The sequence below is a fragment of the Hyalella azteca genome, unplaced genomic scaffold, assembly GCF_000764305.2.
Source record: "Hyalella azteca isolate HAZT.00-mixed unplaced genomic scaffold, Hazt_2.0.2 contig916, whole genome shotgun sequence".
Lineage (NCBI taxonomy): Eukaryota > Metazoa > Arthropoda > Malacostraca > Amphipoda > Hyalellidae > Hyalella > Hyalella azteca.
Window position 1 is genome coordinate 66,355 of NW_025931250.1, and position 22,894 is coordinate 89,248.

The 22,894-nt window shown below is 38.7% G+C and overlaps 1 protein-coding gene across 2 annotated transcripts; it reads right to left on the reverse strand.

Annotated features, from left to right (window-relative positions):
- Positions 1 to 26: 26 nt before the first annotated feature.
- Positions 27 to 22,643, reverse strand: LOC108682255 (nucleoporin p58/p45). Of its 2 annotated transcripts, none has more exons than XM_018171392.2 (13): positions 22,422 to 22,643; positions 19,991 to 20,122; positions 18,964 to 19,233; positions 17,993 to 18,100; positions 16,595 to 16,682; positions 15,785 to 15,959; positions 14,765 to 14,857; positions 13,977 to 14,079; positions 12,548 to 12,778; positions 10,368 to 10,488; positions 4,310 to 5,157; positions 1,163 to 1,209; positions 27 to 339 (listed from the first exon to the last, which is right to left on the reverse strand). In XM_018171392.2, the coding sequence occupies exons 1-12, from the start codon at positions 22,513 to 22,515 to the stop codon at positions 1,202 to 1,204; spliced, it is 2,271 nt and encodes a 756-aa protein (XP_018026881.1). In that variant the 5' UTR covers positions 22,516 to 22,643; the 3' UTR covers positions 27 to 339; positions 1,163 to 1,201. The 2 variants fall into 2 exon arrangements, with proteins under 2 accessions (XP_018026881.1, XP_018026880.1); XM_018171391.2 differs by having other exon boundaries at positions 16,595 to 16,685.
- Between the last annotated feature and the right edge of the window lie 251 nt (positions 22,644 to 22,894).

Below are 22,894 nucleotides of genomic sequence, written 5' to 3' on the forward strand. Positions count from 1 at the left end.
TCCATCAGGTGCTAAATAAAGGCACACATAATTCTAAAATTTAATGTTCTGTATGTATTACATACCTCATGTGCATTATATGAGGGACGATTATTAATCAGCATCAGATCACTGTTTTACCGTAAACTTGAATAAAGAAAAGAGATGGAATCATGACTCATAAGTTGGGCGGTTGTTCACAGGGAATAATGTTCTAATAATGTGTTCTCAGAATGTTTTCTCGGAAGACAGAGGAGCCTAATGAACACAGTAGGAGTATTTACTGAAATTTAAAACTACTGGCACGTTGAGTTGGTTGTCACAGCCTCCTCTTGCGACGCGTGTCGTCTTCTGCGGCATCTGAAATATTGAACGAATCCTTGAGCCTGAGATCAGGAAAAAACATCGCGACAAAATTCATCTTTTGAATGTTGCGTAAACTTGATTAACGGCGTTTGTGGAACATTCTCCAATTTTGCCTATAATTGTTAAAATTAAGCCAATTACAACATTGTCTTAAAAGATAAGGAGGTGAAATTTATAGTGTGAGTGGGAATTCGCTTGTTTGAGCAAATTAAAATAGGTAATGGAAATTATATTAAAAAAAATGATTACATTAATCTAGTTCATAGACTGACAAACCCGCTCGTTGACAAAATTTTGAGAAATGTCAATCGTCTCAAACTGTGGAATGATTAAAAAGAAAACGTACATTCATTACGGTAGCGAATATTTTTCACCGCAACGGAGTTAATGGGGATACATATTCACTTGTCTTTATTGATGAAACTTCAATACTTGTAAATACACAGGAAGAAAATATATCCATTGCTGCAATGATTAGAGCTTGAAAATTAAATCGATCGTAGACTCAATTTCTCAATAAATAGAAATTGGGATATTCCCTTTTAAAATATTTTTCACGAGGCTATATTACACTCCTCGAAAGAACGATTACTATGTGAAGTAGATTCATTAAATCAGCGTAGTAGCAGTTTTTGTTTAGAAGACTTAGTCTACTAGCATCTCTCCTAATAAATACAGAATGTACGAACCCCATTGATTGTTTATGTATCTGTATCTAACATATTAATTAAGGTCTTACGCAGAAAGAACAATATACAATGAAAACATCTACAGGTTAAGGTACAAAAAAGCTCTCTAAAAAACGTATCAAACTCACTTGAAGGCAGTCATGAGTGGCGTTAAGCCACCGTCATTCTCAGGACTCTGTAGGAACACAAATACAAGCGTTAGGATCCTTGCACACCATCAATGGTCACTAAAAATGCTATTGTTAATAGATTAATATTAAAAGATTAATCTAGTTCATCAACTGAATTATCACAACTCTTTCAACGCAAAAGTTTGAAATGTCAACTGGTCGAGCTGCACACATAGTTTAGCGTTGTATGTCTCACGCTTCAACTGCTTACGACCAAACTCTCGGCAATACTACAATTTTCAATGCAAAAATAGAGAATAAACTTCCACCATTGATAGTGTGACGGAGTATAAAGAAGCGGTGATCTGATTAAAAACTTACAAAACTTTGGTAGGAATAGCATTAGGACGCGTGGACCAACTAATACTCTATGCGATTAAACACTATTGCACAACTTTGGTAGGAATAGCATTAGGACGCGTGGACCAACTAATACTCTATGCAATTAAACACTATTGCACAACTTTGGTAGGAATAGCATTAGAAACGCGTGGGCCAACTAATACTCTATCTGATTAAGCATTATTGCACAATTTTGGTAGGAATAGCATAAGAACGCGTGGGCCAACTAATACTTTCCTAATGCTTGACGACGAACGATCGTTAATTAAACCGCTCGCTAAACGATCGCACTAAAATAAATGAATGAACCATATTTACCCACAACGATACATTTTCTAACCCACAGCACAAGTACAGAGCGAACATTACGATCTGATACTCTGAACGGATACGCTCTTTTTCCAGCCAAACTGGGTCACGGTGCAAAGGTATTGCCAAACGGCGATAAAGTGCATCGCTATTTGAACAAAGACTCGTTAATTTCTTCGCGTGCACGCTAGAAATGAGGTAAATTAACCTTACAAAACACCTACACTTCACGGAATCAACAAGCTCACTACACTAAGTGTTCAGTTTAGTGGAATTTCTCAACAGGTCCACAGTTTATGCAAAGGTTGGAGTTAAATGGTCGCTTAATTAAGGGTAAGGCGGGATTAGGATGAAAAAGAGAGGATAAACACGGAGCTAAGAACTGTCCATGAGTACGAGAAGCGATAAAGAGCGTCGCGAGCAAGTTGCTTAGAGACTACGACCATCTCTTAGAACTACGACCATCTCTTAGAACTACGACCATCTCTTGGAACTATACAACCATCTCTTGGAACTATAACGACCATCTCTTCGAACTACGACCATCTCTTTGAACTACGACCATCTCTTTGAACTACGACCATCTCTTTGAACTACGACCATCTCTCTGAACTACGACCATCTCTTTGAACTACGACCATCTCTCTGAACTACGACCATCTCTCTGAACTACGACCATCTCTCTGAACTACGACCATCTCTCTGAACTACGACCATCTCTTTGAACTACGACCACCCCTTTTGAACAAGGACCACCCTATTTTGCATGGCTGCCGCCCCTCCTGCCGACCGGTCATAACTTCGTCAAATTCCACTCATCTTAGTGGCATCGCTTCAAGCCCTCGGCAGAGGCTGTTCCGGCAGCGGTATCAACTACCAGTCTACCATCTCACGTGAACGCCTGGTGGTGCCGTGAGCTGTCTTATTATCGGTAGGTAACTGTCTAAATATGAATTTCTGCCTCTTAAAATTTCCTGGTCAGAACAACACAGATTGATACTTCCATGACATTTTACAATGCCATGCATTGGAAAATGCATGGCATTGTAAATCTCGTCAATTTTCTACATGATTGCGGCATCTAACTAGTATCATAAACTTTTTCGCTTGCTACGTTGCTACCTCCCCGCCTGCCTTGACAACAGATCTCACTTCAGAATACACACAGGCAGTCACATCTCCACTATCTCCTTCCAATCGTTTCGTTCTTGAATGACCAGTTCTGACCCTTAACATCGACATTTATCCCGGTGACCTCAATTATGTATCCTTTCCGAGGCTCGACGTTCCGAATCTTACCTACAGAACCATTACGCATCTAATCTTGAATTACGCAGCACCAATCTTGTTCCCTTCAGAACCCCGCATTGAGGTTCGCCACTGGCTGCCTTATGATGTCATCCATCGAACACCGCCACACGACAAGAATCAATTCCCTATTTGCTCACTTGGACCCAGCATGTTTGCAGTACCTTGCCAGCGTCGTTCAAACTCACCTACTTACCTGCTCGTTTCTGCACCTCTGGAATAATGTCAGTGAAGCATAGGTACTTTTACGTCGCATTTAGGCAACCTTGTAGATTTTCCCTAATAAGTGGTGTCATGCTTGCTGGCTCTTATATAGTGGCTAAAGGGACACTTCATGAGGAAATTTATTCTCGCAACGAGTAGGCTGGTTGCTCGACTCCCTCCAATTGCTGATGAAAAAGCCCTGGTCCCTCTCCCGTAACGTTCAGCTTTGGCTACTCATTAGCCAGGCAACTACAGCTCTGTAAATTTCTGATCATCTTAATCGTACTACTCCACAACCCCAGCACCGTCAGCCAAGAATACGCAGATCCTGTCCAACCAATCTTTTGCCTACTCTCCCGCAGCCTTCCTGGTCTGCTTTTTATAGAATAGCCCAGCAGAGGCGACCAGTGCTAATTTTCTCACCATCATTTTACTTTTGCTCATATTTCCCACTGCCATATCACTAAACCGATCCGCCTCATCGGCGTACGTGAATTTCGGTACCACGAACAACAACTATAAACAACAATAATAGTAGTTCCAAAGACATATCACCAATTCAAGTTCAGAGATTATTCACATGGATGCCCTTTAGTGAGAAGCATAAGTGAGAGAAGCATCATAATAAGAAAAATGTCACGATCAACTGAAGCATTAATTTCAAATGGTTTAAAAACCAGGAACAACATTGGAGGAAAAGGGGAAAATTAGTCGTCGCGTTTGACCTCTGAAAACAAGACACTTTCTAATATTATTCTTACAACAGCTCAGCCACCCTTCATTAGAAAAAATTCAGAAGCCGAACACACACTTTGAAAATAGTCAGTTGTCTGCAAAAAATCTGTGTCTACCATAAGCTTTTTCTTTGTAGTATTATTGCTAATGTATAATCACAGTCGCGACACACATAAGGTACAAAAATATTTAGACTTTACAACTCACTGAAAAGTTTGTTGCTCTGTCCAAACGGCGATGAGAAGAGTGAGCCGCCGGCTTGTGTTGTGCTAGTGTTGCCGAAGGCAGAAGCGCAAGTGTTGCCAAATGTCGGGGAAGTAGTGTTTCCAAAAGCAGAAGTGCCGGTATTGCCAAAGGCGGAGTTATTGGGGCTGCCAAATGCCGAAGTGCCGGTGTTGCCAAACGCCGAAGTACCGGTGTTGCCAAATGCCAAAGAGCCGGTATTGCCAAACGCTGAAGAACCAGTGTTGCCAAACGCCGAAGCACCGGTGTTGCCAAACGCTGAAGTACCGGTGTTGCCAAACGCTGAAGTACCGGTGTTGCCAAACGCTGAAGTACCGGTGTTTCCAAATGCCGAAGTACCGGTGTTGCCAAACGCTGAAGTACCGGTGTTGCCAAACGCTGAAGTACCGGTGTTTCCAAATGCCGAAGTACCGGGGTTGCCAAACGCTGAAGTACCGGTGTTGCCAAATGCCGAAGTACCGGTGTTGCCAAATGCCGAAGAGCCGGTATTGCCAAACGCTGAAGAACCAGTGTTGCTAAACGCTGAATTACCGGTGTTGCTAAATGCCGAATTGCTGGTGTTGCCAAAGGCAGAGGTACCAGTGTTGCCAAACGCAGACGTACCAGAGTTACCAAACGCAGAGGTACCAGTGTTGCCGAATGCTGAGGTACCAGTGTTGCCAAATGCTGAAGTACCAGTGTTGCCAAATGCTGATGTACCAGTGTTGCCAAATGCTGAGGCACCAATGTTGCCAAAAGCACTTGCTCCGCCGGTGCTGCCTAAGCCTCCGCCGAAGTTTAATGAACCAAAGTTGTTCGGTGTGCCCAGATTCCTGAGAAGCAGCAAAAGCGAACAATTAGATAAAAATAGCACAAGTGATCGAACCTGCATTAGATCAAGGAGATTTTTCTTTCATTAGATCAAGGAGATTTTTCTTTAATTAGATCAAGGAAATTTTTCTTCCAGAGGAATCAATGAGTAGTAACCATATTTGAGATAAATCGTGAAAAATAAGTTCAAAACGTGTATACGTGCATTCTAGACGGAAACGCTGTTCAACGAAGAAATAGTGGCAAGTACAAAATAGTCCCTGACTCAGGGATGCTGAATTCAAATTAAAAATCTGCTTTCACCATCGCCAAAAATTTCCGCGAGGAAGCCAAAGCTAGCGCCGATATCAGTCAGGTCTTAGTTTTACCTATCTTCCCCGGGCCGGATTATCAAAACATCGCTAAGTACATGCAGCGACTTACGTGTTGCGTAAGTGCTGCTGCGAAGACGTAACTCTAGCGGTGTTATTATAAAAACATTTACGCGGGAAGCTAGGTACAAGAAATTGTGCGTAACTTAGCGCTTGCTTGAAGGTGTCGTAAGTGGAGTTGCGCACAGCTTTTGAATGGGTGAAGCGATTGGTAATCATTTAGTTAATAGCGTCTAGACTCTAGTATAAATCCTCAAATTTTTATTCAGATTATTTCTCTATTTCTAAGGAATTATATTAGTCATGCACCTAGATAATTTTTTTTCATTACATGTCGATAGAAAAAGAGTAGTTGGTAGAGCTAAACAATGAATAGATATTAATATATAATTTATAGATATTAATAGATATATAATATATCTTATCATTAATACTTACTTTGCCATTTTGAAGCGGCATTTGGCATTGATTTTTTAGAGTAAAATCGTCTAGGATTCTTGAAAAAATCTAAAAATGTTCAACTAACTGAACACAGAAACGAAGCGTTCGATGACACATAATGTAATCAAAGGATGTAAGCGAGCTTATGATTGGCTTATGTGCAAAGAGGTTTGATAAAAGCTTTTCAGATAAGTCTTGCGTACGCAAGTTTTAATAATATAATACCAGAATTTGGGCGTACTTAAGCAACACGTAGCTTTTTGTGTGTAATCGCAAAATGTTACGAAAATTTGATAACTGGGCCCATGCGCAGCAGCTTGGTGATGTAACGTAAACGTGTGGCTAAAACTTCGTTTGCTTCCTATCCTTCAAACGGTAATATTTCACAAATCTGTAATTGTTTCACTAACCCCTCCAAACGTGAACAGTCACGGCTCAGCCAAAGAAAAGTTCAATACGTGCCTAAGTAAGGCAATTTGACGATGATTTCACCGAAGTCATTGATTATTGCAGGTTCATTTATCAATTGCTGTAAAAAGTAAACTATTTTATAATGAACTAACCAGTTTCAATCATACTCCCTAGTGCTTCTGTAAATATTGGAAGACTCCAAATATAGTTTATAGACATCATTTGAGTATTTGGACATTATCATTTTTCTATTCAAATGCACGTTCGATTTCCTTGCGCATGATTCAATTTTATTTCATTTTTCTCTAATACTCTGCAATAGCCTCGGGCATATCAAAAGATAGAGAATATGTACTTCAACAAGGCGATTTCTTTCCGAGACAAGCATGTGTCTTCCGCATAATTTGCAGAGTCGTAACTCGTCTCCTCAAAACCGTGTAACTATTTGTACAGCAAAATTCTTGATGATGATAAATCCTGTGCTCCTCACATCTGTTGTAACTTTTGCATGACTAACTGCCATGTCAGTATAAAAAATGCGTTCAAATTTGCAGTACCGATTGGTTAAGTCATATGGATAATAGTTATTGATCCTGATAAAAATGATCTTCAACTATAGTTCTTACAGTATACAACCCCGAGGCAATTCTTACACTTTTTTTCGTGTCGATTTTGTCTTTTAGTTTTCAAATTTAACTTCTTGACAAATAGAACAACTTCGGTTTATTGAAGGACCTAGCCAGGACTAAAAGCTTGGTTATTTGTAAGCCTGATAAAGGTCATGATGAGGCATGGGTTGCTTGTACGAGGAATTGTTACACCAGAAGTCTGCATGCTTGTGGTGTCCAATGGCATCGTTACAATTTCACCCAGAGTTAAATACCTAAATGATTGCAAGATGTCCCGCAGTAGGAAAAAAAAATTTAGAGTAAACGGTAAGTACTATTGAGACTAGACAATTGGAATTTTTGTACGTTTTAGTATGAATTTATAAGGTTCTATAAGATTCAAGATCATCTTTGCTGTTGGGTGGGATGTCACTAGGTGCCCTGTGACAACTCAGGCAACACTATAAAAGCTCAGGTAAGAAGTCTACCTTTAAAATCGAAGAAATTACGTTTTCTATGTTTGCCATTTTTTGTAGGGAGAACTATTACAAATCGGCGGCAATAAACCGAAATGAAATAGCTGTCATGGTTCTTTCGTGAGGCTGTATTGAACTTTCATAAGATGAATATTTTATAACCATTGTTTATAAAGATTGCTTTGAAAAATCTGTATTTATAGATCATCATTCGCGTAAATTGCAATGTGTTTGCAGTTGTTTTAAAGCTGCAAACGAGAAGTGTTAAATAAGGCAAATACTATGGATGTACATGCAACACTCTTTGCATTAGGCAGTTTTGAACTTAAATAAAATGACGATTTTATAACGATATTTACAATGTTTTATGAAATAAAATGATATTTTTAGATCATTATTTGCGTTTATTGCGATGTGTTTTTACTCTTTCAGAAAAATTCACACAAATAGCTTACTATTCGCGTTTTATTGGACAAAAATAATTCTAAAGGCACGCCTCAATGCGATTAATTGGCAATGGAAAAGCTTGGGCTACAGTACCAAGCAAAATTTGAATATTGTTTCTCTAATAAATTTTCGTTATTCGGTTCCCCTGAACAATTCAAGTTTTCAAAATACGCCATTTTTTAAATCTTTCGCTTCGTGTAATTTTCAAGCTACAACATTGAGAGACATATCATTTGATTTGAAAAGACCATGTCCAGCGACTCTACGAGCCTTTTTTCTGATTTGTACACGATTTGGATTATAAATTGAAAAACTAGGGGGAGGGGGGAAAATGGAATCATGTAAACATTGTAGAAAAAAATGAAAAAATGCTTTTATGGTCGATTTCAAGTCGAAAGATATGTCTCTTGATGTTGTAGCAAGTAAATTAAAGGAGGATATCAATTTCTAAAGAACCCCCTTTTTTGTCATTTTCTATGCATTTCATGTTTTATTCAAATTTCTTTAAAAATTTACACAAGATAAATATTTTTCTTTTAGTGATTTACATAAATATACGAAGTTTCAGAATAACCGGTTATTTACTTGAGGAGATATTCTTGAGGGTAGACCCCCCTTTAATCCGCTGTCGAGGCCGTGGTCATCAAATGGCAAGTCGCTAATGTTGGAAGTACAGCTCGCGTTACCCACTCTTAGTATTCTACTTATAATTTATTGTTTTCAGTCAATTTCCCTTGGTTCAAAAATCTGTCCGCATGAATTGCAGAATTATATTGTTGCCAATTATTCTAAAGAGTATTTCTGTTCATAAGATTCTATTTACTTCTAAATATTCAAAAAGAAATTCCCTGGTAAATTCGGTCCACATCCCAATTGAGGTTCAAAATTTGGGAAACAAAACAACGATCAACGGATTATTTCTACCTTGATCACTTCATGCTGTCATTTCCGACAATTCTAAATTTGGAGAAATTATCAACCCGAAATAAAATCGTTCAAAAATATAAGTTTAAATTAATAAGTTTCTTCATAATTTAAAGACTCCCCATGAAACTTATTCTAAACTTAAATTTCTGGCTCATGCCTGCCAAATGCCAAACATTCAAAGGCCTGTTTTCGTTTTGAAATTTCAATTCTGTCGCATACTAACTGCAAATAATTGCACGAGTTTTAAAGTTACCTTATCGCTCGGTTTGAATGGTTTCACTACTAACCAATTTACTGTTGACATTTATTGATCCCTTGCAAGATTTAACCTTTGGTCAGGTATTTATAAATATTTTAATGTTCTCCTAAGAGGTTTCTTGGTTGGCCGTTTATTCTATCGATTTTAATCTAACTTCAAACAGTAGATGTGTTGTCACCTTTCTAGTAATCTTGAGGCAACACTCTCATGCAGCCCTTTCCTTTAATTCCCCAACTTGAAACATTCATTAACGAAATTTACGATGGACATGCCGACATACCGAAAATTGTTGTTCCCTGGCCCGTTTTTTTGGTACTAAGGCTTTAATCTCCTTCGCGTAAATTTGGCTCTCCTCTTTTGATTACACTTTCATTTTGAATTGATAATTAAGCTGGCTTCGCAACTTTTTTCGATTATTATATAGTGAATTTACTGGGCGTTTTTTTGCATTTCAAGTTCATTGTAAATTTGCGGATTAAGCATACTAATTATATAAGTACAGAGGAACTTCGTCTTACGAACTTAATTCCTGCATAAACTCGGTTCGTTCGAAAATAAAGTTTTTTTTTCATTGAAATAAACGAACCGAACCCAATTCGTTTCGGGCCACCCCAAAAACCTACCCTATCTCGTATTCCGTATCAGTCGGTAGAGCACGAGACTCTTAATCTCGGGGTCGTGGGTTCGAGCCCCACGTTGTCCGTATATATTGCATTTACAACAATGCGAATATTTCGAGGTGCCTAAGAAGGCATCTTTCATACTCAAGATGGTGGAGACCACATTTTTGTCTTGGCCTTCCTAGTAGGCCTAGTCTACCAGCCGCATGCCTCTTTATGATGTCAAATTCAACTAGATATCGACACTTCCTATGCCGATCAACTGCTTGATGCCGTGCCTGGGGTTGTAGAACGAAGAACGGTCAAATAGAGGAGCACATTCACTCCGATCTGACTTTTCGTTATGCGCTTTGGTCGTAAGGCAAGACGTTCGTAAGGCGGTTCGGTCGCAAGGCAAGACGTTAAGGTAATTAAGTAAGGTAATTAGTTCCTACGTGCGAACTTATTTCACATTTTCCTCGACCAAAAAAATAGAATCCAAGAAAAATCAATGGTGTGATTTATCAAAATTTTGAGGCCCTGCATGAGGGAGGCCACTCACCCGAAGAGGGAGGACTGGGTGCTGAGGCCCTGCATGAGGGAGGCCACTCACCCGAATCACCCGAGGAGGGAGGACTGGGTGCTGAGGCCCTGCATGAGGGAGGCCACTCACCCGAAGAGGGAGGACTGGGTGCTGAGGCCCTGCGTGGGAGGAGGTGCAGGATTGAGGCTCAGGGCGCGAGCCCTCGCCGCGCTCAGCTGGTAGGCGCCCAGGCGACTCGTGCCTCCCGACACTGCACAACCATTGCCATTAGTGGCACCTGCCATTAGTGGCACCTGCCATTAGTGGCCCCTGCCATTAGTGGCACATGCCTGCCATTAGTGGCACCTGCCCGCCATTAGTGGCACCTGCCATCAGTGGCACCTGCCATCAGTGGCACATGCCATTAGTGGCACGCGCCTGCCATTAGTGGCACCTGCTATTAGTGGCACGTGCCTGCCATTAGTGGCACGTGCCTGCCATTAGTGGCACCTGCCTGCCAGTAGTGGCACCTGCCATTAGTGGCACGGGCCTGCCATTAGTGGAAATCAATGCAATGAGTATGATTATCAATATAATCAATGATTCCCATTGCTCACAATTAATGTTATAAAATTTTCTTACATGCCAATAGTGGACATTTTTACTAAGAGTGACCGTAAGATCATAGAGATCCATTGAAGAAAACATTCGGTGACGTTCTGTAACAAATTCAGAATTGCGAGCAGGTATTAGAGCAGTAATATTGAAGCCTTCGCCATGTCATATGTTAAATGTAAAAATATTATGAATAAAAACAAGAAAGAAAGCTTGTGTTTTCATCTTCTCCGATGACGATTGACAGACAAGCAAGGGAGACCTGTAAAGAATCCCCTTCACGAATACACGTGAAGAACGTCAGTAAACAAACAGCAAAAACTGCCACTAAACAACCATTAGGCAAGATTATTATGATTATATTATATATTACTTCGTATAAATAATTAACTGCCACTAAAACAACCATTAAGGTAAGAGAGACCTGTAAAAAAGCCATCTGAAGATTACACGCAATGTCGATCAGTAAAAAAAGATAACTCAGTACTCACTGCAGTGAGTGACAGAGAGCGCATTTTCTCGTCGACGAAAACTTGAGGTCACAGACGGACGGACGGACGGACGGACAGATGGACAGACAGACGGACATGGTGAGCACAATAGTGCATTTTTTCCATAAATGAGAAAATGCGCTAAAAACAGCAAAAACTGCCACGAAAAACAACCATTAGGCAAGACCAGTGAAGCAGACGACCCTCAATTACGACGAATTACCCTCAATTACCCTCAGACGACGAATTACCCTCAATTACCCTCAGACGACGAATTACCCTCAGACGACGAATTGCCCTCAGACGACGAATTACCCTCAGTTACACTCAGACGACGAATTACCCTCAGTTACACTCAGACGACGAATTACCATCAATTACCCTCAGACGACAATTACCCTTAATTACCCTCAGTTACACTCAGACGACTAATTGCCCTCAGACGACGAATTACCCTCAATTACCCTCAGACAACAATTACCCTCAGTTACACTCAGACGACGAATTACCCTTAATTACCCTCAGACGACGAATTACTCTCAATTACCCTCAGACGACGAATTACCCTCAAACGACAATTACCCTCAGTTACACTCAGACGACTAATTACCCTCAATTACCCTCAGACGACGAATTACCCTCAATTACCCTCAGAAGACAATTACCCTCAGTTACACTCAGACGACGAATTACCCTCAGACGAGGAATTACCCTCAGACGACGAATTACCCTCAGACGACAATTACCCTCAAAGCAGACGACCATTACCCTTAAAGCAGACGAACATTTCCCTCAAAGCAGACGACCATTACTCTCACAGCAGACGACCATTACCCTCAAAGCAGACGACCATTACCCTCAAAGCAGACGACCATTACCCTCAAAGCAGACGACCATTACCCTCAAAGCAGACGACCATTACCCTCAAAGCAGACGACCATTACCCTCAAAGCAGACGACCATTACCCTCAAAGCAGACGACCATTACTCTCACAGCAGACGACCATTACCCTCAAAACAGACGAACATTACCCTCGAAGCAGACGGCCATTACTCTCACAACAGACGACCATTACCCTCAAAGCAGACGACCATTACCCTCAAACCAGTGAAGCAGACGACTATAACCCTCGAAGCAGACGTCTATTGCCCTCAAACCAGTGAAGCAGACGACCTTTACCCTCAAAGCAGACGACAATTCCCCTAAAAGCAGTCGATCATTACCCTCGAAGCAGTTGCGCACGACGCCGCTCTGCTCGGGCACGGCGCTCCTGCAGGAGTTGTCGTCGAGTTTGCTGAGGTCGCCGACGCCGGCGCGGAAGAGAGGCTGCGGCTTGAGGTGGTCGGGGCACGGCAGCAGCGCGTTCAGCTGCACGAGCTTAGCGTGCACACGGTACACGTGAGCTGCTGCCACCTGTAGGTTGTCGTGCTGACGTCGTACTAGCTCTCGAACAGCTGTAAGTGGGTACAGAAGCAGCTGTAATCAGGTACCTACACAAACAGCTGTAATCAGGTACAGAAGCAGTTGTAAGTGGGTACAGAGCAGCTGTAAGTGGGTACAGAGCAGCTGTAAGTGGGTACAGAGCAGCTGTAAGTGGGTACACAGAGCAGCTGTAAGTGGGTACAGAAGCAGCTGTAAGTGGGTACAGAGCAGCTGTAAGTGGGTACACAGAGCAGCTGTAAGTGGGTACACAGAGCAGTTGTAAGTGGGTACAAAAACAGCTGTAAGCAGGTACAGAAACAGCTGTATGTAGGTACACAAACAGCAGTAATCAGGTACCGAAGCAGCTTAATCTGGTACAACAACAATAATCGGGCACAGAAAAAGCTGTATTTGGTTAAAAAAAAGCTCGAATCCAGATGTTGCAGTATTCTCGTTCAAAAACTTTCGGTCACCAGTTTCTGCACACTATCCGACGACGTTCAAACAGTGAAAAAAATTATCACAGAGTGCAGATAGTCAAAACTGTGAAAAAATTAATCGCAGAAGCAAGACAATCAACACAGCAAAAAAATTCATCAAAGAGGCAAGTGGTCAAAACAGCAAAAAATTTATCACAGAGGCAAGATAATCATAACAGCGAAAAAATTTAGCACAGAGGCAATATAATCAAAAAGATAGTTAAGAAAAACTTAGACAAAACCTCCCTCTGGGACTGTCAGAAAATTATTCATATCATCATCTAACGTGAATAAATGAGCTTAGCAAAAAGCTGCAGTTTACATATAATTCTCATTCATGGTTAAAAACCAGACGGTGTAGAGGAGACTAAAATAAAAGTTTTAACTTAACTCGTTTGTATTCCTTCCTCTTTCCCGGCATGATGCAGTGAATTTAATGCTACAATTCCTCAAAAACATATTCGGGGTTTTAAAGCCAAACCCATGGTTTTTTTAAATAACTAAAAATGCAGATGAAAAATGAAACTTGATAAAAGAGAAGCATTATAACCATCCACCAGCCATAAATAATCAAAGGCAATCGAACTAAATTTTTGAACTATAATATCTGGAAATCCTGACAACTGAATTAAAGGCCTAAAAATTCCAACAATTTTCTAGAAAAAAAATGAACCGGAGAATGACTTTAATGGTTCTTCGCCTTTGAATTATCCAATAATAATAATAATACTAATTCGATTGCAAAACTCACCACTGTTGCTGTCGAGAGTTTGGCCGGTGAGCGCCAGACACTTCTCGACCTCCTCGATCCTGTCCCTGCAAGACGTCATGTGAAGCTCAAACTCGTCCAGTACCTGCAGTACAAAGTATGTGTAAATCTTATGCTTATAATATAATATTATTAATATTGTATATTATATATTTTATTAATATTGTATTAAATATGTTTATCATAGATGGCACCATATTATATGCATGGGGTGTGCAGCACTACGCCTACAGATTACACAATTAGTTTTAGATGGTAGAATTAGATGATTTATAGGAATGCGATTGATGACCAGAGAATTCGTTGATTTAAATTATCAGAGAGTGGAACAATTCTTCAGACGACGGTAGATTGAAAGTCAGCTTTCAGAAAGTAGTTTTTATTTATTAACAACGTTTCGAATGCAACAAATTTTCATTTTCAAGTTACAAGAAGCATTAAATATTGAAATTTTGGTTGAAATACGTATACATAGTATAAGAAATAAGTAATAATATTTATTAAATATGCTCAGCCTGGAAGGCACCAGCATAGTGTGTCACTACGCCTGCTGCTCACATCTACACATCATGACTGTGATGTAGAGCTTGTAATCGCACCACTACACTGCCCCCACCACTACAAAGGCGCGTGACTCACTTTACTGAAGTAGAGCTCAGGCCCGTGACTCACTTTACTGAAGTAGAGCTCAGGCCCGTGACTCACTTTACTGAAGTAGAGCTCAGGCCCGTGACTCACTTTACCCGTGACTCACTTTACCCGTGACTCACTTTACTGAAGTAGAGCTCAGGTGCGGTGTTGTCGCCCTGTAGGTGCGTGGGCGTCGCGTGCGTCCTGCGCGTCATCTCAACGTCTTCGCTGCTCTGCACGACATGTACAAATTATTGCATGACTCGCTTAATGATAAATACAGTAACTAGTTATCACATGACTAAGAAGAAGTTAAATACAGCAATTAAGAAATAATTAGAAGTTGAATACAGCAATGAAGAGGTAATTAGAAGTTAAATACAGCAATGAAGAGGTAATTAGAAGTTGAATACAGCAATGAAGAGGTAATTAGAAGTTGAATACAGCAATTAAGTTATCACATGACTCACTTAATGATAAATACAGCAATTAGGTTATCACATGACTGACATAGGAGATAGATGCAGCAATTAAATTATCACATGACAAAATCTTAATATTAATTGGATTGTTCCCCTGAAAATAAAATATTATACTATTTGTAACAGACAAAGTTCTAAATCGCGATGTCATGGAGCTCTTCAAGAAGTATCAAATGGTATGTGGTTGTTATCACGTGGTTGGCTATTAAAAATATACTCGCACGTTACGGAACATTACTTCTTGAGACAGCCTCTTGGAACATACAAGATTGCATGCTTAATACTGTACCCTACTAGCTAGTTAGCTTCACATTGCCCGGGCTTGATAATTTTTGAGATTTTGTAATTGTGTTATCCCAAATCTAATCATTCTTAATCCTATTATCAACAATAAAGCTTATAAACCTAATTAAATAGTTGTATTGCTTCATTAAATAATTGAATAGTTTTTTCAATTTTTGACCCAATCCATTGCTCCAATTCTTTCCTAATCTACCACTTACAATGAGTTTGCACGTCCAGGTAAAATATAGCGCCCATAAAGGCCCTATAAATTTATGATGCCAGCTTTCAAACATACAAAATTCAACAAATATATATAGGTAGGTACTAATAATGTTAGGGACTTATAAAGCCAATTAATTTAAGCAAAAGCCACAGAAATTGCAGTAGACTGACAGCGACTATCTTATCCTTGAGTTGGTTAACGCGTTGCTGCAGACCAGCCTGCGCAGTACTGAGCTGCGTCACGAGGCTGCGTAGCTTGACGCAGTCTTCCCCCAGCTTGAGGAACGCTGTGGCGCTCTGCTGCAGGTTAGCCTCACTTGCTGCCTTCTCCTGGCTCTTGAAGCTCCTGGGGGGACATGGGGGTCAGGGCGGGACATGGGGGGCGCAGGGAACTGACTGACAATGCATTAGGAATAATAACTCTAACAACCATACATGTGAATATCTATTGAGCTCTGCATGACTGACAATGCATTAAGTATAACGACTCTTTACAACCATTAATATAAATATCTATCAAGCTCTGCAGCAGGCATCAGTTGTAAAAATAATATTGATTTTTACACGACTACCTATATACGAATGTAAAATGCATGGATGACATTGGATGTGTTTTGATACATTGAAAATTATTTCAGTAAGTAATCAGAGAAACAAGAATACTTCTACAATACTGAATATTCACTGAAATGCAGCTCAAGTAAGTATTAATTATCAATAGAACTGAGTAAATAAACAGAACTGAGTCAAACAGAACTGAATCAATAATTGAGTCAATAAACAGAACTGAGTCAATAAATAGAACTGAGTCAATAAACAGAACTGAGTCAATAAACAGAATTGAGTCAATTAACATAACTGAGTCAATACCTCAAATACAGCTCAACTAAGCATTGAGTATTAATACTCAACTACTCAATACTCACTTAAATGTAACTCAAGTAAGTATTGAGTATCAATACTGAACTACTCAATACTCACTCAAATGCAGCGATGGTGGCAAAGATGTCTTGTGGCAGCGGCGTCTCCTTGCAACTTCTGCCTTCTGCTGAGCTCCCTGCAGCCTCCCCTGCTGGAATATTAACTAAATATTATACTTCACTACTCCTAATATTATACTTCACTACTCCTAATATTATACTTCACTACTCCTAATATTATACTTCACTACTCCTAATATTATACTTCAGTACTCCTGATATTATACTTCACTACTCCTAATATTGTACTTCACTACTCCTAATATTATACTTCACTACTCCTGATATTATACTTCACTACTCCTAATATTATACTTCACTACTCCTAATATTGTACTTCACTACTCCTAATATTATACTTCACTACTCCTAATATTGTACTTCACTACTCCTAATATTGCACTTTACTACTCCTAATATTATACTTCACTACTCCTAATATTTTGTACTTCACTACTCCTAATATTGTACTTCACTACTCCTAATATTGTACTTCACTACTCCTAATATTGTACTTCACTACTCCTAATATTATACTTCACTACTCCTGATATTATACTTCACTACTCCTAATATTGTACTTCACTACTCCTGATATTATACTTCACTACTCCTAATATTGTACTTCACTACTCCTAATATTGCATGAACAATACTTGCACTTGGCCTGTCGGAATTTTGAGAGAATATTATTCTTTTCTATTTAAAATATTAAGTGAATATTAGACCTTGCTAAACTAAGTCTTGGATGATAAATACAAGTACGTAACCTGTCCAAATATTAGGTGAAAAACAATTAAACAATTAATTTTTAGATTTCACTTGGCCATCTAAATTTTAACTGCTGGCGTAAATTAGATGTAAAATTTAGCATTCAACCCATTTGTAAGTGGACATATAAATATGCAGAAATTCAGAGTAAAATGATGCATGTGGAATAGAATGAGTTAAACTTCACTTATGGATGAATTCATTCTCTGTATTAAGCTCAATAATACAGAACAGCTGTGGAATTACTTCATCAACTATAGATACTATAGATTGACTTGCAATGACTAAAGTTTCCTTAAACACTGAAATTAATAAAAAAATTTCACATCAACCAACTAGTAAACAGCAAAAATTTACAGTAAAAGCTTCACTCAAGAATTTTCAGGTCCCTCATCTGAACGGGAAAAATTGTACTGTACCGTACCAATAAACTGACGAATGAGTTCTAGTTTATCAGGTAGCTATTACGACTTACAAAAGTGAGTCAATAAATAGAACTGAGTTAATAGATGGAACTGAGTCAATAAATTGAACTGAGTCAATAAACAGAACTGAGTCAATAAATAGAACTTAGTCAATAGATAGAACTGAGTCAATAAACAGAACAGAGTCAACAAACAGAACTGACCTACAGACGTAGCAGGGGGCTGGGCCCCCCCAAGCCCAAGGGAGGGGGCGCCCCCCAGGCCGAGGGAGAGACTCCCTGTGGAGGAGGTGACCGCGGCACCGCCGAGACCTGGCATGACATCAATACAATTATTTTAACTGCATAATTATAATTATTTAAAATGATTAAAGGAAATGTAAGTTTCCTCTTGAACAAAAAATGCAAGGTAGTTTTAACTGCAAAACTTTAATTATTTAAAATGATGAAAGGAAATGGAAGTATCTTCCTGAACTAAAATGCATAGATAGAACAGGCACTCGAGCTACACAAGCATTTATATGCTTAAGAAAATCTTCTGCGCTACTGACAGGCAGTCTGTCATTTTACCCTAAACGTAGACGCCTACCAAGAATGTAACTTGTACAGTAGTAGAGCCTTATGGATATGAATGAGAATTTATCTTCAGAGACAAACAATAACAAATAACAATTTCCCAAATTAACAAAACCGAATTAACAAAACCCCGAAAAACCCATATTCTATGGTTTTCAAACCATGGGTTTGGCTTTAAAACCCCGAAAAAACCATATTCTATGGTTTTCAAACCATGGGTTTGGCTTTAAAACCCTTATTCTATGGTTTTCAAACCATGGAACCCTTATTCTATGGTACCGTATTCAAAATCATAACCCTATAAAGACGGCTCACAATGCATTGGTAGTCAAGTGCATGAGACCTTTGGCCCCAAAAACTTTCATTACCTTACCATAATAATATGCTGCACATATGCATAAATGGTACCAGAAAGTTCTTTATCAAATTTATTGGGGCAAAAATTTATCTTTGAAGATGAATTTTTCATTGTGTTAGCTTATAGTAAATGACTTTTGGGGTGCATTACGTAATATTTAAATTCATTTTAGAAATTAGATCAAACATAGAGACAATATCTCTTAGGAGTTTTTTAACACAATAAGTATAATGAATCTCACCACCAAAACTGAAGGGTGCTGCAGCATTTGAGGCAGCAGGTGCAGAAGACACAGATGCACTGCCGAAAGAAATACCCCCTAAGCTTGCTGTGCTCGTGGCTGTGTTGGTTTGACCTCCAAAAGTAAAGCCACCAAGACCACTAGAAGTTGTTGTGGTAGCCGGATTCCCAAGAGAAAAACCTGATGCAGAAGATGTCCCAAGTGCTGCTTGGCCTACTGATCCAAAACCTGTAAAACTTGTGGATGTGGTGGCAGCAGTAGAGGAAGTACCTGCCAAATATAAGTTATACTAGACATATACTTTATGAGCCCAACACATTATATTATAGCTAGTTATATTAGACACATATGCTTTATGAGCCCAACACATTAAATTATAGTTAGTTATATTAGACACATATTGTTTATGAGCCAACACACCCAAAACATTATATTATAGTTATATTAGACACATACTATGCTTAAGAGCCCAACACATTATATTATAGTTCAAACAAGATTATATGTGAGAAGTGGTCTGTATACTGAAATAGTAACCTGGTATGAATGACAACCCAAAATGAGTGTTGGGAAGAGCTTTCACTCTATATTTTCTGATCTTGCCATTCTGTCTGCCAACCCTATGCTTCAATTGTAATTTAATTTAGCACTGCAATCATTGCATGGCTGCTATGATCTCTATCTTATTCTCTGAGAACTAGAATTGGAGGTCCCATTGCAGATTTCATTAAGCCTATCTTAGGGAATTTAACATTGAGATTTTACATTCATTCAAAGATTGATGATTTCTCTTGCACCAAGTGAGACAGGGAAAAATGTTGCACACAGAAGAATATTAAACACAGGGAAGTTCCATGGCGGCTATCATGAGACTTCTTCATGAAACAGGTAATACGTACTATTATCATGCATATGATATATAATGAATGAAACATCGGAGCTGTTCAAGATGAAAATTCGGCAAAAAAAAATACTTTCAGAAATGAATACCTAAATAGTAATTTAAAGTCCAGTGAGAGCTACAAACCAGCAAGTAGTGGATTTGGAGTAGTGGTGGAGCTTCCAAAATTCAGTCCGCCAACAGTTCCAAAACCAGCCGATGTCTGGGGCTGGGACACTGGTTGGCCTAACTGAAAGCCACCCCCAGATGCACTTGTTGCTGAAAACGACAAACTTTAAAGTCATGCTGGAGTCATCAGCTACACATGTAATAAAAAAAGCCTATTCTATATTTTTCATGTTTTAAAGCACCTTTAGAACTGATTAACATCAATAACCAAGTAAATGAGCCCCAAGCCCCATTGACAGTGGAAAAAGGAAATTTCCTATAGTATTGAAATCAGTGGATTTAGATTCCATATATATATATATATATATATATATGGATGAACAATTGTGACATTGAACAGCCGTTTCTACTACCCCCTGAGACAAGCTAACAACCAGACCAGGTCTCAAAGCATTACAAACAAGCAACTTCATCTCAAAATTGTCGATGAATTTAACAGGCTTCGTGAAAACATCATCAAACACCAAACTAAACGCGAAAATGGCCCTCGCAAAAACTCGGGAGTTGTCCGAGAGGCCGTTGTGGTCTATAAATTTTGCTTCAAAGAAGGTTGTAGACTTCTTCATCTTTTGGACTACTTCGGACACTTTGGATCAACAACCAAGACACTGAGACGCTCTCTCATTAGCTACCTCCAACCCGGAGGGCAAATGAACCACACGCGACAATCTCACAACCAGACCGTCACTCGCTTTGTGCTGAAGGAACCCACCAGCATTGTCATCAAGCAGTGACCTAACATCAATCGACCGAAGATGGCTAGCCTCATCATCTTTACGAATTGGATGCCTGCTACCTCTTTCTTAACTACCAGATTTGCCTGAACTTTGAAATGATTTTCAGAGTGATTTTTTTATTCAAAATTTTACTATGGTATCTTATTTACATATATTATGTACTTATTTCCAACAGAATTTCAATATTTAATGCTCTTTGTAACTTGAAAATGAATGTTTGTTACATTCGAAACGTCGTTAATAAACTAAAACTACTTCTTGATATATGCCTTTCGACCTACCAACGTCATCTGAAGAATTGTCCGACTCTTTGATAATTTAAATCAATTTATTCTCTGGTCGTTAATTGCACGCATACAAATCAACAAATTCTGCCATCTCAAACTAATATATATATATATATATATATATAGTTATAGTTCCACTTTACCGGACTTTAATTAATTTTTTTTCTAAATTGCAAAAAATATATAAAAAAAACTTGACCTGGCTGGACCTAACCTCAGTAAAACGGTCTCTAGCAACCTAAAGAAGGGTTTTAGACACTTCAAACCCTAACTATATATATAATAATTCATTCATTTCAGATTCATTCATTTTAGATAGCCTAGCTTTAATTAAGGGCCAAATTATAAATTCATCACTTCACCAATTTTGCTCCTATAAAAAATTTCAAGCTATTTAATTTTTTCATGAACTACCGGTATATCCATTTTTTGACCATAGGTACATGAATAACCCTTTTAATAATGCTAACTAGTTTATAATGCAGCAAGTTTTCTGCTAAATCTTTAATCTTGCCCTTAAAATTTCAATTAATATATTATTAATCATTTTAACAGCAATTAATTAAGTGATAAGACGTATAAGAAATAATTTTTGGCTTTGTCTAAGTTATGACATCCTTTCAACAGCTGTAAGCAAAGTAGGTAGCCTATCTGAAATGACTAACTGCCAATAAAAACATATTGGGCTAGAAAATTTTAACAGGAGTCAGGAGTGTGATAATGAATAGCAAATATCAAAAATTTCTTCAAATTTAGCAGTAAAAAAAACAGGGATGGCTTGGAGATTATAAATTCAATAAATTTCTTTTAAAAGCCCATTATTTAATGTGCAAGTAAAATTTATCCAGATTAGTATACCAGTAACAATGTTTGAGGTTCTAGCATTGAGCTGTCAATATAGTGATCTACAGCCGGCTGAGCCGGGCAACAGCCCTATATCTTCTGCTGCCTCTAGGCTCTAGCCTATCTGCCTATGTGACTATGTCATTGGGTAAAACGCTTTATTTTTCTACAACAAAGGCATGATATAAACCCATCCATATTTCAATTTAAAAATATTACTAATAGGCCTTAAATTTGGACAAAAAAATATATTTCAGCAAATCGGCTGAATCAGAACATCAGGCATTTTCTTTGCTTTCAAATTCTTTGTAAATGTACTTAATTATAGCCAATCTAGACACATGAAAAAATTTATACAATAACAACTCAACAAGCCTCTATTCTACCGAGTCCATTCAGAAACACAACTAAAATCTTAATAGCAAAATGAAAATACGATGCACACACTCACAGACACAGTGACACTGCACACATTATCATATATATGACAGAGTATCAGTAACTATATGATATGACGTTCACCTTGTGTAGAGTTTGACCCGAAGCTAAAATTTGGCGTCCCAGTAGACGCCGAAGTAGTGGAAGTGTTATTAGACCCAATCCCAAAATTAATCATTTTATAAAATTATGATATATTATAACAAAAGGTTGCTTGCATTCGCGCATACACTCGCGGCCGCGGGATTGTATCGTCTCAAAATTGAACTTGTTCTGGAGTGAGTGGAGTCACATTCACTCAAGATAACTTGTAACGTCGGTAAGTACCTACCACGAGCAAGCAAATGCAATGCTAACTCACATCAGTCACATGTATTGCGAAAAAATCAACGTTTAAGATTTGAGGCAAGCTGCTCACTGTCTGTTCTAAAATTATAATTTATTGCGTAAAAATTGAAATAATCGATCCTGGATAAATAGACTTAAGCAGCAATATTTTGAGTCAGGCACTAGGTCTATTGCAATTAATGTGCAGCTATTCGAATTCACGCTTTGGA

Bases quoted from the DNA above. Each gene is read 5' to 3' on its own strand.
- LOC108682255 (XM_018171391.2), bottom strand. From the start codon at position 22,515: ATGATTAATTTTGGGATTGGGTCTAATAACACTTCCACTACTTCGGCG. The intron at 19,234-19,990 runs GTTTGTAGCTCT...TATATTTGGCAG, and splicing joins TCCAAATCCACTACTTGCTG to GTACTTCCTCTACTGCTGCC. The intron at 14,080-14,764 runs GTGAGTCACGGG...TTTGTACTGCAG, and splicing joins CTGAGCTCTACTTCAGTAAA to GTACTGGACGAGTTTGAGCT.